Below are 14662 nucleotides of genomic sequence, written 5' to 3'. Positions count from 1 at the left end.
AGACAGACAAAATTCGAAAGAGTAGGGGAGATACGGACAGAGAAAGAGAGACACATGCAGAACTGCTCGCAAAGCTTTCCCCTTGCAAGTGGGGACTGGGGGCTTGAACCTAGATCTGTGTGTACTGTAATGTGCATTCAGTCAGGTGCACCACTACCCAGGCCTCCTTTTAAATATATATATATATATATATATATATATATATATATATATAATGTATATTTTAAATATTTATTTCTTTATTCCCTTTTGTTGTTTTATTATTGTAGTTATTATTGTTGTTATTGGATAGGACCGAAGGAAATGCAGAGAAGAGGGGAAGACAGAGGGGGAGAGAAAGACAGACACCTGCAGACCTGCTTCACCGTCTGTGAAGCGACTCCCCTGCAGGTGGGGAGCCGGGGACTCGAACCAGGATCCTCACGCCAGTCCTTGCGCTTTGCACCACGTGAGCTTAACCCACTGCGCTACTGCCCGACTCCCTATATAATATATTTTTTTTAGCAGAGCATTGCTCAGTCTTGCCTGATGGTGGTGCAGGGGATTGAACCTGGAACTTCAGAGCCTCAGGCATGAGAGCATGGGAGTCTCTTTGCAGAACCATTATGCTCTCTACTCCCACCCAACAAACATTTTTTTTAAAAGAGAGGAACAAGCCTCACCATTTTCAGCTCCACTCTGAACACAGGAACCTGTCTGCCTGACCCCAGAAAGGTAAAGGAACCTGAACTTGAACCTTTGCTGAGAAAGTTGCTTTTCATCAGACGCCAGCTGGTAGCACCCCTGCCTCCCCCCACCCCCAGAAACTTAGAGGCTTGGTCTGCCATGGTGGATGTGTGGTGTCCTTGATCTGCCCTGTTCTGACATCCCCATGCGTGTCCTTACTCCTCTTCTTTCTGAATGTTCTGATGTTATTTGCTGATGATACCTTCTAATAAGGCGAGTGATTAAGTTAACATGACGTCCTGGGGGTGGGCGCTGATCCCGTGTGAGTGAGTCACCTCGGATCCTTGTAAGAGGAGGAGGAGGTGCACAGTCAGGAGGAGGGGGAGGCTGGGGGTGGGGGCAGCCGTGTGGGGACACAGGGAGACGGTGCCCTCAGAGAAGCCAAGCCTTTATCTTGCCTATCCAGCAGAAAGGCTGTTGTGCTTTCTAAGATTAAGGTTTTATTTTTTTATTATAGAAAGATAGGAGGAGAGATGGAAAGAATCAGACATCACTCTGGTACATGTGCTGCCTAAAATTGAACCCAGGGCCTCATGCTTGAGAGTTCAATGCCTAGGCAGGATAGATAGCATAGTGGTTAGGCAAAGGCTCCAAATTCCCAGGTTCAATCTCCCACACCAACAAAAGCCAGAGCTAAGCAGGGCTCTGGGAAGAAAGAGTCCATAGCCTTATCCACCGTGCCACCTCCCAGACCACACAAGACTGTTTTTCATGTGTCCAGGGGTGGTGAGTCCCAAAGAGCTTTTATTTTCTTTTGTAAACATCTGTATGTAGCAAGCCAAATGCTCCCTTGGTCCAGCAGAAGTTAGGAGACCGGGAAACTGAGTTTTCTCATCTTTTATGATTTGTTTGTTTGTTTCTACTGCCAACAGAGTGAACACTGGGGCTTGGTGCTACTGCTCAGAATTTCCTGCTCCTAGCAGCCATATAATTAATTTATTTATTTACCCTTTCTATTATTTATTTATTTTATTAGTGATTTAATAATGATTAGTGATTTAACAAGATTGTACGGTAACAGGGGGACAATTCCACACAGTTCCCACCACCAGAGTTCTGTGTCCCATCCCCTCCATTGGAAGCTTCCTTATTCTTTATCCCTCTGGGAGTCTGGACCAACATTATTTATGGGGAGCAGAAGGTGGGAGTTCTGGCTTCTGTCACGGCTTCTCCGCTGGACATGGGTGTTGGCAGGTGGATCCACACCCCCAGCCTGTGTCTGTCTGTCCCTCGTGGGGCAGGGATCTGGGGAGGGGAGGCTCCAGGACACATGGATGTGATTGTCTGCCCAGGGAAGTCAGGATGGAATCATAGCAGTACCTGTAACTTGGTGGCTGAAAGACCATAAGATATAAAGCAAAACAAATTATTTAATAATCAGGAACTTAAAGGTAGGAATATAGCAGGTGAATGACCCTGCAATTCCTCTCCTGGGGATATATCCTAAGTAACCAAACACACCATCCAGAAAGATCTTGGTACACTTATGTTCACCGCAGCACAATCTGTAATAGCCAAAACCTGGAAGCCACCCAGGTGTCTGCAACTCGGTGGCTGAAAGGTGATGAGATGGAAAGCAGAACAGAATGTTCAATAAACAGGAGCCCAAAGGTTGGAATAGAACAGGTGAAATTAGGGGTCTTCAGGTGGGAAGAAGCTAGGAAGTCCATTTTAGGTCTGTTCCAAGGGGCTAACATGCAGGTGGGCTAAAATTATTGTCTGGGAAGATGGAGTCAAAGTTGAGAATAGGACTAGGAAGCTGGGTCAGGGCAGAGAGTAGCTCCCAAACATGAGGAAAGTCTAGAAATGCCATTAACTATAAATCCCAATATATCTGGCCCAGGGCCCATATCTATTCCTTTAAAAAAATTTTTATTTATAAAAAGGAAACATTGACAAAACCATAGGATAGGAGGGGTACAACTCCACACAGTTCCCACCACCAGAACTCCATATCCCATCCCCTCCCCTGACAGCTTTCCTATTCTTTATCCCTCTGGGAGTATGGACCCAGGGTCACTGTGGGATGCAGAAGGTGGAAGGTCTGGCTTCTGTAATTGCTTCCCCACTGAACATGGGCGTTGACAGGTGGATCCACACTCCCAGCCTGTCTCTCTCTTTCCCATGTCTGTTCCTATCCAGCACAGGAGCCCTCTGAGTCCCTGTCAGTCTGAGCTCACAGCCCATGGCCACAGCTGGAACATTCTAGGCCACACTGTCCTTTCTATTTTTATTGGATAGGATAGAAAGAAATTAAGAGGGGAAGGAGAGGAGAGAGAGAGAGAGAGGGAGAGCAGCCCACTTCACCGCTCATGAAGCTTCCCCACTGCAGGTGGACACTGGAGGGGCTCGAACCCAGGTCCTCACACATGGGTAATGTGTGCTGTCAGCTGTGTGCTCTGCTGCCCACCTCCAGAATTCCTTCTTTTTAAGAACTAAAGAGGTTGTTTCTCTCTCGGAAATATCTGTATGTACTGATCCACAAGCTACCTTGGTCCAGGGGAAGCTTGAAGGGGAAACTGAGGTTCTCTCTCTCTCTCTCTCTCTCTCTCTGTCTGTCTCTCTGTCTGTCTCTCTCTCTTGTTTCTTGTTTGTTATTAGTGGCTTGCCAGACTGTAACACGACAGGGTATGGTTCCACACTGCGTCCTCCACCAGACCACCCCCCGTCTCCTAAGATAACCACCACGGTTCTCACAAAGTCTTAGAGACAGTTTACTTGCTTCTGTTGTCTGCTTGTTTGCAAGTCTGTGTGCTTCTGCTCCCCAGACTCCACCTCTGAGTGAGCCCACCCATAGCTGGCCTTCCCTCCTCGCTAGGTTAACCATCATCACCTCCAGGGCGCCGAGAACACAACAGATGGAAAAAGATCCCTGAGCTGCAGGTGTTGGGGGCTGCAGCTCATTCATTCATCCTCCGCCTCTAAGCCGAGACCTAGGAAATTGCAATTCTCTCACCAGCAGCCACAACCAGTGGCCCCCAGCGGGCAAGCTGAGCCTTGCTGGGATCCAGGAGCCCCCCACCCCCTTGCCAGCACCCTCCAGCCCTCCTGCCCAGCACAGAGGGGCTGTTTAAAGGAGCCCCAGAGCCCCAGGGAGTACCTGCCTTCCAGCTTTAAAGAGCCCTCACTTTCTCACCTTTTCTTTCTTCCTTTCTTTCTTAAAATTTTTTATTGGGGAATCAATGTTTTACATTCAACAGTAAATACAATAGTGTGTACATGCATAACATTCCCCAGTTTCCCATATAACAATACAACCCCCACTAGGTCCTCTGTCATCCTTCTTGGACCTGTATTCTCCCCACCTACCCACCCCAGAGTCTTTTACTTTGGTGTGATACGCCAATTCCAGTTCAGGTTCTGCTTGTGTTTTCTCTTCTGATCTTGTTTTTCAACTTCTGCCTGAGAGTGAGATCATCCCATATTCATCCTTCTGTTTCTGACTTATTTCACTTAACATGAATTTTTCAACGTCCATCCAAGATGGGCTGAAAATGGTGAAGTCACCATTTTTTACAGCTGAGTAGTATTCCATTGTGTATTTATACCACAACTTGCTCAGCCACTCATCTGTTGTTGGACACCTGGGCTGCTTCCAGGTTTTGGCTATTACAAATTGTGCTGCCAAGAACATATGTGTACACAGATCTTTTTGGATGGGTGTGTTGGGTTCCTTAGGATCTATCCCCAGGAGACGAATTGCAGGGTCATAGGGTAGGTCCATTTCTAGCCTTCTGAGAGTTCTCCAGACTGTTCTCCACAGAGGTTGAACCAATTTATATTCCCACTAGCAGTACAGGAGGGTTCCTTTGACCCCACAACCTCTCTAGCATTTGCTGCTATTACCTTTTCTGATGTGTGACATTCTCACAGGAGTGAAGTGATATCTCATTGTTGTCTTTATTTGCCTTTCTCTGACAATCAGAGACTTGGAGCATTTTTTCATGTGTTTCTCGGCCTTTTGGATCTCTTCTGTGGTGAATATTCTGTCCGTGTCCTCCCCCCATTTTTGGGTGGGGTTATTTGTTGTCTTGTTGTTGATTTTGGAAAGCTATTTATATATGTTGGTTATTAAACTCTTTTCTGAAGATCTTCTCCCATTCTGTGAGGCTTGGGTAGTGGTTTCTTTTGCTGTGAAGAAGCTTTTCAATTTGATGTAGTCCCATAGGTTTATACTTGCCTTAGTCTTCTTTGTAATTGGATTCATTTCATTGAAAATGCCTTTAAAATTTATGCGGAAAAGAGTTCTGCCAATATTTTCTTCCAAGTATCTGATAGTTTGTGGTCTAACATTCAAGTCCTTGATCCACTTGGAATTTACTTTTGTATTTGGTGAATTTACTTTTGTATTTCTTTCTTCCTTCCTCTCTCTCTCTCTCTCTCTCTCTTCCTTTCTTTTTTCCCTTCAGGGTTATTTCTGGGGCTTGGTGCCGACACTACGAATCCACTTTTTTCATTTTATTGGACAGGACAGAGAGAAACTGAGAGAGGAGGGGGAGATAGAGAAGGGGACAGAAAAAGACAGACACCTGCAGACCTGCTTCACAGCTTGTGAAGCGTCCCCCCTGCAGGTGGGGAACAGGAGGCTCGAACCCGGCTCCCTGTGCTTAGTACTGTGTGTGCCTAACGGGGTGGGTCACCGCCAGACCTCTCACTTTTTTTTTTCCAGCTCCTCTTTTGTCTAAAATGCAAGCTCTGTCCTGACCTTCCTGAGCGAGAGATGCAGGCTTGTTTGTTTGTTTATTTGTTTGTTTTTCCTTCTCCTTGGGGAGAGCCTGCATACCTTGTAACAGGTATCCTTCTCCTCGCCTGGGAAACTCCAACCACATTCCTGTCCTCCTCTGGTTTCTTTGTATGTTTCCTGGGACTTGTTCTCCTGCCTCCAGGGTCGAGTTCTGGGTCTCTCTTAGCGGGAAGCCCTCTCTTCCTCTCCCCTCCGCTCACTGGTTTGTCTGGTCCGGGAGTTATAAACAAGGTGGAGGCCTCCAGGTTCACATCAACCTTAGGGGAAAAGCAAGCAAGCAAGCAAGAAACACGGCAGGATGTTCGAGGAAGGTGGCGCGAGAACAGCCCCTTGCCAAAGCCTCCTTAAGCTAAGTGACTGTTATTTCTTGACAGCGTGGGAAAGGCAGGGTCTTTCCTAGCTGCCCCACTCCCAGGCTGCTAGTCGGGCCTGACTCCCACTCAGGACCATGAGATCCAGTTTACCGCACACACATTCGCGACCTCCAGGATTAGGCCTTAGGAGGCCATTTGGTTTTGTAAAATAAATCTTTTCAGATGGGGAGAGTTAGAAGTACATAAACACAGGTCTTTTAAAATTTTTATCTACTTAATTATTTTTATTATTTTAGGATAGAGATAGAGAGAAATTGAGGGGGGGGGAATAGAGAGGGAGAGAGGGTCCAAGGTGGTGGTGCAGCGGGTTAAGCGCACATGGTGCAAAGCACAGGGACCGGGCTTAAGGATCCCGGTTCGAGCCCCGGCTCTCCACCTGCAGGGGAGTCGCTTCACAGGCAGTGAAGCAGGTCTGCAGGTGTCTTGTCTTTCTCACTCCCTCTCTGTCTTCCCCTCCTCTCTCATTTCTCTCTGTCGTATCCAACAACAACGACAGGTAGTAACAACAATAACAGTAACAATAACAACGATAAACAACAAGGGTAACAAAAGGGAAAATATAGCCTCCAGGATTAGTCTATTCATAGTGCAGGCACGGAGCCTCAGTGATAACCCTGGAGGCAAAAAAAAAAAAAAAAAAGAGAGAGAGAGAGAGGGAAAGAAAGAGAGAGAGGGAGAGACAGAGAGACACCTGCAGCCCTGCTTCACCACTTGTGAAGCTTCCCCCCTGCAGGTGGGGACTGAAACCCAGGTCCTTGTGCGCTGCAATGGGAGCGCTTAACCAGGCACTCCACTTCCTGGCCCCCTGTTAATTTATTATCTTTGTTCTTTAGATAGAGGCAGGCAGAGATAGATAGATAGATAGATAGATAGATAGATAGATAGATAGATAGATAGATAGATAGGGAATGAAAGAGACCAGAGCAGCAAAGCTTCCTTCAGTGCCGTGGGGGGGTGGGTTCAACCCTGAATCGCACACCTGGCTGAGCAATGCACCACCAGGTGAGCTAGTCCACTGGCCTTAAAATAAAGGGTTTAAAAATTTTTTTTTTTTTACCTTTATTGCATGTCTCAAAGTCTTTGGATTCCTGACACCCCTAGGCAGGCTCTGTATCCTTTTGTAATTTATTTATTCATTTATTGGATAGAGACAGAAAGAAAATGAAGTGCAAGGAGGAGAGAAAAAGAAAGAGAGACAGAGAGACACCTGCAGCCCTGCTTCACCACTTGCAAAGCTTTCGCTTTCCCCCTGCAGGTGGGGGCCGGGGGCTTGAATCAGGGTCCTTGGGCGCTGTAACAGGCGCACTCAGCTGAGTTTGCCACCACCCGGCCCCCACGCTCTGCAGCTTCCCACACTCAGAAACAAATACACTTAAGCTTTCCTTTGATCATGTGATGTGATTTAAGGATTGTTTATTTTATTAAATTTATTATTTGTGTGTGTGTATGTGTGGTATAGGGTAGGGGCTGAACCCAGGACCTCATGCCTAATCTCTCTGGTTCAATGATTTCATTTGAATTTTTTTTTTTTTAAGGGAGAGAAGTAGACAGATGAGAAATGAGAGACAACACAGTTCTCCTCCACCCTCCTTGATACTCACATATGGTGCCGGGGACTGAACCCAGGGTTTCACTGGAGTTAACTGAGTCCCTGGATGGAGAGAGAGAGGGTGAGGGGGAAGGCCTCAGCCCCCTGGTCTCCTAGCTCTCTAGTCCCTTCTGGGGAAGGCAGGACCCTCAGGGGATGGAGAGAGAGAGAGAGACCCCAGCCCCTGGTCCCCCAGCTCTCTGGTCCCTTCTGGGGAAGGCAGGACCCTCAGGGATGAGCTTCAGCCTCTGTCTCCAGGGTCCCCTCTGCCTCCATCTGCAGGTTGTGGCCTTTGCCTTCAGGGAGGGAGGGAGCCGGGGCAGGACCTGCAGACACACTGGGCTTCTGGCCTGCTCCTGGCTGCTGCAGGGGGCAGGGGGAGGGTGCAGGGGAGGGTGCAGGGGGCAGGGGGAGGGTGCTGCTCTCCCTAAGCTGCCCTCCAATAGAATTATTTCATTTTCATTTTAAAATACCTTTTTACAGGTATGTGTGGAAGACCCAGACACCATTTAGCTCCTGCCAAAGGCAATGCCCAGGGACTCAGATCCAAAGGCTTTGAAGGGCTGAGCTACCCCCAGTCCAGTCATTGTTCTAAGTGAGGGAGGGAGCTGGAGGAGACGGAGACGCTGGACCTCACCCCTGCAAGGCCTGTGCTCCGCCACTGAGCCAGATGCCCACCATGCTTATTAAAAAATAAATAAATAACTGTTTTATTTTCGTGAGAGTGATACAGAGAGAAAGACCGAGAGGAAGCCCAGAGGCCTGCTCAGCTCTGGCTGCTGGTGGTGCTGGGGATTGAACCTGGGACCTCAGAGCCTCAGGCAGGAGAGTCTGTGTGCAGAACCATGATGCTGTCTCCCCAGCCCTGCATTTTTGAATGATAAGAGCTTCCTGAATTCTTTCCCTCAGGCTGCTCCCAATCCCTGAATAGCTCTTTTATGCCCCAAATAACCACAAGTCTGTGAGTGTCTGTAGGGCCTGTGCTGATATTTACAACCTGCCCCTTTGATGCTGAAAGCTCCAGTGGAAAATGGTTTTTCCAAAACATGCAAATTGCCCACTGAGAGCCCAGCTGCCCCTCCCTGTCCCTCCCTGACCTCTCCTTGCTGCTTCCTACCTCCCAAGGCACTCCTTCCCTCCTTCCCTCCTTCCCTCGTTCTGAGCAGTCCTAGGCTCCACTTGGGAACAGACATCTTCCTCCCCCATGCTGCTTCCCAGGGCCTGACCTGACTTCCCTCCTGCCCTCTGGGACAGGCCGTGGCTTATTTCAGGTCAGCTGGGAGATAGTACTACTTAATCCTTTGGTTTTATGTTTTGAGCAGCTGGGGGCAGGCATGTGGATGTCCTCTTTGCTCTCTCAGAACTGGAACCAGCAGGCAAACATTACTGAACCGCCCCCCCCAAAAAAAAAAAAAAACCAGCATCAGATATGGTCTGGAGGGAGGGAGGGGACAGATATGGCCTGGGGTGAGGGAGGGGACAGATATGGCCTGGGGTTGAGGAAGGGGACTTGAGCTGCCTGCAGCATCCTGGCTGCTGAGGACAGACAAGGAGACCACCCAGCAGGGGCAGGAAAGCCTCTTCCCTCTGAGTCTGCCCCTGCAATGGCGAGTAACAGCTAAGCCTTGTTCTAGGAGGAAGTCTGGGGGCCTTGGTCTGAGGGGCTTGGACCACCACCCACCACGATAAAGGGTGAAAAACCCTGGGAGGAATGAGGCTGATTTGAATGTGATGCTCTTTACATCCATTTACAATTCCTTTTGTTTCTTTTTAATTTTATTGATTTACTATTGGGTAGAGACAGAGAAATTGAGAGGGGAATGGGAGATAGAGAGGGAAAGAGAGAGAGAGGGATGCCTGCAGACCTGCTTCACTGCTTATAAAGCGTACCCCCCCCACACACAGATGGGGAGCGGAGTCTTACACCTGCTTTCTTGAGTGGGTCCTCGTCCTTAGTACCCTGTGTGTTAAACCAGGTGAGCCACCGCCTGCCCAGCAGGCCGCTGGGGAAGGCCCCAGTTCGCCTCTGCCCTCCCGCCCCCAACACCCATTAGTGAAGCTTCCTCCTTGCAGGCGGTTCACTGTGTAGGCACTGAGCCCAGTGATAACCCAGGTGGCAATGAAAAAGAAAAAAGAAATAAAAAGAGTGGTTCTCATTAAGGAGGCTGTGGGGAGAGCTATCTGATTGCTGCTCCAAGAGGGATAAAGCTTGGAGGTGGGGGGGCCGGGTGGTGGCATACTGGGTTAAAAGCACATAGTATGAGGCACAAGGATCCTGGTTTGAGCCCCCGGCTCCCCACCTGTGGGGAGGGGAGGGTGTGTGTGTGTGTGTGTGTGTGTGTGTGGTCACTTCACAAGTGGAGAAGCAGGTCTGCAAGTGTCTCTCTTTCTCTCTCCCTCACTGTCTTCCCCTCCTCTTTCAAATTCTCTCTGTCCTATCCAATAAAATGAAAAAAAAAAAAAGCACACGAAGCAATGAATTCCTAGTGCAGGCACCAAGGCCTATTGATAACCTCGAGTACAAATAAATAAAATAAAATAAATCCCAGAGCTGCAGAAACCACTGCCCAGCTCTGCTTCTGCCAAGAAAAGTAACCTTTCAGGAAGTAGCTCTGCTGTGCTCGTGAGGTGGCCTCTTGGCCCCAGCTGAAGGAACTGAGTGGCACACACCATGAATCAGAAGCAGGATTCACGGGCAGAAGAGATGCCAAGTGTCGGTCGGAGCCAAGGACCTGCACGCCTGACACCCCAGGGGCTCCAGGTTCAGCAGCCAACACTGCGTATGCCAGAGCTGAGCAGAGCCTGCGAGTCTCAAAAAAAATGAGTAGGAGGGGGCGGGCGGTGGCGCAGCGGGTTAAGAGCAGGTGGCACAAAGCGCAGGGACCGGCATAAGGATCCCGGTTTGAGCCCCCGGCTCCCCACCTGCAGGGGAGTCGCTTCACAAGCAGTGAAACAGGTCTGCAGGTGTCTGTCTGTCTCTCCCCCTCTGTTTTCTCCTCCTCTCTCCATTTCTCTCTGTCCTATCCAACAACAATGGCAACAATAACTACAACAACAAAGGGCAACAAAAAGGAAAATAAATAAATATACAAAAAAAAGAAAGAAAAAATAAGACGGAAAACAATGTCATCCAGAAGTGGTGGATTTGTAGTGCAGGAAACAAGCCCCAGTGATAACCCTGGTGGAAATTTAAAAGGTACTTTCGATGGCTCTGATAACCTTCCCTGAGCAAAAGGAACTTTAAAAATTCTTCCTTTGATGGAGAGAGAATTTTTCAAAAATATTTTTATTTATTATTGGATAGTGACAAGAGAAATTGAAAAGGGAGGAGATAGAGAGGGAGAGAGAGAGAGAGAGACACTTGCAGCCCTGCTTCAGCACTCGTGATGCTCCCCACCCACCCCACCCCCACACCCCCACAGGTGGGGGCTGAGGGCTTGAACCCGTGTCTTTGCACATTGTAGCATGTGTGCTCAACCAGGTGTGCCACCACCTGGCCCCATGAGAGGATTTTTCTTCCTGGAGTGTGTTTAGTGTTTACCTGGGACCCGGCCAGCCCACCTGCATCCACTTCGTTGAGGCTGCGAGCCTGTTTATAACCACAGAGGTGTTGAGGTTGGTTCCCAGGTTAGCTGGCCCCTGTTCAGGCAGGTCGAGTCTGGGCTGGTCAGAAAAGGGTGGGCTGAATTTTCCTTGGCAAACTGGAGGCTGGGGTAGTCTGCCCTTAGGGGGTGGGGTGAGTGCTGTGTACTGTATACTGGGCAGTAGCTTTGCTGATGTCTGTAACCCAGCACTGGCAGAGGGAAACTAGTGAGCATCTAGTTAGCATCTGTATTGCTAACACACACAACATTGGTCTTCTGAATACTAATTGTAACCAGCACTGGCAGAGGGAAACTAGTTAACACCCACATTATTAAGATGAAAGTCTTGGTCTCCTGAGTATCTACTGGTTGATATTTAAAGCAGTTTGAGTATCTGTTGAAACAGGAGTAAAACTATAATTAAGAAAGAAAGAAGGGAGGCTGGGTGGTGGTACGCCTGGTTGAGTGCACGCATTATAGTGTGCAAAGATCCAGGCTCAAGTCTTGACCTGCAGGGGGAAAGCTTCTTGAGTGGTGATGCGAGGCTGCAGGTGTCTCTCTATCTCTCTCCCTCTCTGTCTCCTGCTCCTCTCTCAATATCTCTGTCTCTATCCCATAATAAATAAATAAATAAATAAATAAATAAATAAATAAACAGGGAGTCAGGCCGTAGCGCAGCAGGTTAGGGGCAGGTTGTACAAAGCGCAAGGACCAGCGTAAGGATCCTGGTTAGAGCCCCCGGCTCCCCACCTGCAGGGGAGTCGCTTCACAGGCGGTGAAGCAGGTCTGCAGGTGTCTGTCTTTCTCTCCCCCTCTCTGTCTTCCCCTCCTCTCTCCATTTCTCTCTGTCCTAGCCAACAACAACGACATCAATAATAACTATAACAATAAAACAACAAGGGCAACAAAAGGGAATAAATAAATATTTAAAAAATAAATAAATAAATGGCAAGTTTATATAGAAAATAGAGAAAGACAAGGAAGGATAAGCATAATAGCTCACTCCTTGCCTCCACTGGCCAATGTTTCTCCTTCTCTCTCTTTTTGTTTTAGTACAGTTTTATTTATTTATTTATTTATTTTGATGTTATTATTTATTTTAAGAACATACCATTTTGGGGGCTCTGTTTCACATCTGCTCTGTGGGAGTAATCTGTTCACTGGGAGTAATCTCTCTCTCTGTGTGTGTGTGTGTGTGTGTGTGTTTCTCCCTGCAGACGGGCAGAAGAAAGTTCAAGAGGAGTTTGATATCGACATGGACGCCCCAGAGACAGAACGTGCAGCCGTGGCCATTCAGTCCCAGTTCAGAAAATTCCAGAAGAAAAAGGCTGGCTCTCAGTCCTAGCTGGGATGGCTTGCATCTGCCTTGAGACCCCCAAGGCCACCGTCATCCCTGGAGAAATTAAGACAGCAATGCCCTGGAGAGAAACCATCCGCTCCCAGCACTCACTCATACCCGCAGCCTCCTCCCATGCATGTACCCGTGTTATTTATGCCCTCTCCGAAGGTGTAGACAGCTCCAATGAGCTGCTCAGTCCCCATGTCCCCATGTCTCTGCAGCAGCCTCATGCCCCCTCTGGAAGGTCACTCTTTTCCTTGATGTTGTAATAAAATGGAGTTCAGATGTGCACTGACTTGTGTCTGCTTTCCCTCCACTTTTACCATAATCTGGGGGTGTGGGTGGTGCACAGGGAACCTCTTAGCTAGTGGGGTGCCCAGGAACCTCCGCTCCTTATATCCCAGGCTTCCAATGATCCAGAAGATGCCCTGGGGTTGAGGATCAGGGCCAGGCAGTGGCGCACCTGGTTAAGCACTCACCTTACACCACACAAGGACGCAGGTTCAAGCCCCTGGTCCCCACCTGCAGGGGGAAAGCTTCACAAGTGGTGAAGTCGGGCTGCAGGTGTCTCTGTCTCTCTCCCTCTCTCCTCTCATTTTCTCTTAGTCTCTATCCAATAATAAATAAATACAAATATTTTAAAAAGATACTGAATAGCAAAGCCCCCAAATCTCTTCTGACAAGCTTACAGTGATATTTCAAGGTTCCTCCTCACTAATACCTTCCTTGGTACCTCACTAATACCTTAGCAGGTACCCGGCTGCAGAGGCTAAAACAGGTCTGCACCTCCTCAGTCACATAAGGTGTCTGTCTGGCTCCAGCTGAGCGTCCTGGTGCAGGCATTGTGGCATCCACAGACACCAGTTAGAGTCTGAGATGTTACAAGCATTGTCGGCTCTGCAGACTAATTAGGCTATGGGCTGTGCAAGCCGCAGGCACGCACAGACCTAGCCTGCTAAGAGATATATCATGGGCTTTTCTACCACACACCTTGGGCTGAGGGGGGGGGGGTTGGCTCTGCTCATCAAACTTAGGCGGCAGTTGGAGGCTTGGGACTAGATTCATCTTCGACACAGAGGCTGGCCACCTGAGCTCAGGGGGCCTCCCTACTTTGAGCTGCTGGTCTTCTTCCCATCTGCGTGGCGATGACACCCCTCTGGCAAGATGGATGAGAAGATGTTAGGAACTGAATGTTAGGCCGCTCTGGGTTCCCTGCCCCCCAGGCCACAAGGATCCAGGGTCAGAGCGGCTCTCCAGGGAGTCCCGGGGTAACTCTGTGTGTTGGGGGCAAAGTGTGCGGAGAGAATGTCAGATTCATTTAACTCCAGGAGCGGCTTTGGAAAGGTGGGCAACCTGTTTATTGAAAGGAAAGGTGGGCAGATAGATCCCTAACTTGGGGGCAGGCGGGGAAGGCTGAGGTCACCATTAACGCAGACACAGAGGAGCGCAATGCACGGTCACATTTTGACCAACAGACGGTTTGATCATAAGTAAAAGGTCACCACACAAGGTCTGGTCATAAGGTTTACGATGTACATTTTTCCGGAGGTAAATTGTAGCCACTTTAGGACAACAGGGGGGGAAAGGGAGGCAGCTGAGCAATCAGGAGGTTTGCTGGTGGTTTGAAGGTTAACAGCACACAGACATCCACGGCTTTTAATTAAAGAAGGAAGGGGGGCAGGTGAGGGTCCAGCCATCATAAATTTCAGAGACTGGGGTAAGGGGGACCTTCCCTTGTATCAATCTGAAGGGAGAGTTTGGGGGTCAACTCACTGGGACCTCATGGAAACTACGGCCTGAACATTCTGGGGCAGAGGGCCCATTCTACAACAGAGAGTGAGAGGCACTATTAAGACACAGTATATTGTTATGTCAGTAGCTTCCCCAAAGGAACGTTCCAGAGCCTTGTTCAGTGAGGGTGTTATGTACACTGAGGCCATTCCTGGTGATCAGCTGTGTGGTAAAGAGGCCATCACGTTTGCCATCCTCAATGCCACTCATCCTGACCCAACTCACTCGGGCTACAGTCCACTGGGCCAGTGATGGATACTCCCTCCAGGAAAACCTTTCTTCTGCATCTTTCAACTAGTCGCCATGAGGATGGAGCCAGTTCATGAGAAGATAGAGACCCAGTCAAAAGACAAGACGGGACCCGGGTTGAATCAGACAGCTGGTTTCACTGAGCAGAATCTCACTCACGGGCATTCAAAACAGAATTATTTAGGCTGCACAGGTATCTAAGAATAGAACACCAAAGGCTAGCAACTCCACAGGCAGGCAGAATCGCAGTAGATTTGTAAACCAAGC

The 14662-nt window shown here is 48.8% G+C and overlaps 1 protein-coding gene across 1 annotated transcript in view; it reads left to right on the top strand.

The window, feature by feature from the left end:
* The window catches only part of PCP4 (Purkinje cell protein 4), a gene marked incomplete at its 5' end in the record, with an annotated part of 30420 nt that extends 17774 nt beyond the window's left edge, over positions 1 to 12646 (top strand). Inside the window, one exon of the mRNA XM_060184726.1 lies at positions 12234 to 12646. Coding sequence (XP_060040709.1) covers positions 12234 to 12361 — 128 coding nt within the window. The remainder of the gene's footprint in view (positions 1 to 12233) is intronic.
* Positions 12647 to 14662: the final 2016 nt, after the last annotated feature.

Source organism: Erinaceus europaeus, unplaced genomic scaffold (assembly GCF_950295315.1).
Source record: "Erinaceus europaeus unplaced genomic scaffold, mEriEur2.1 scaffold_553, whole genome shotgun sequence".
In the NCBI taxonomy this organism is placed as follows: domain Eukaryota; kingdom Metazoa; phylum Chordata; class Mammalia; order Eulipotyphla; family Erinaceidae; genus Erinaceus; species Erinaceus europaeus.
Note: the sequence above shows the minus strand (reverse complement) of the source record. Positions and strands in the feature narration are given on the sequence as shown.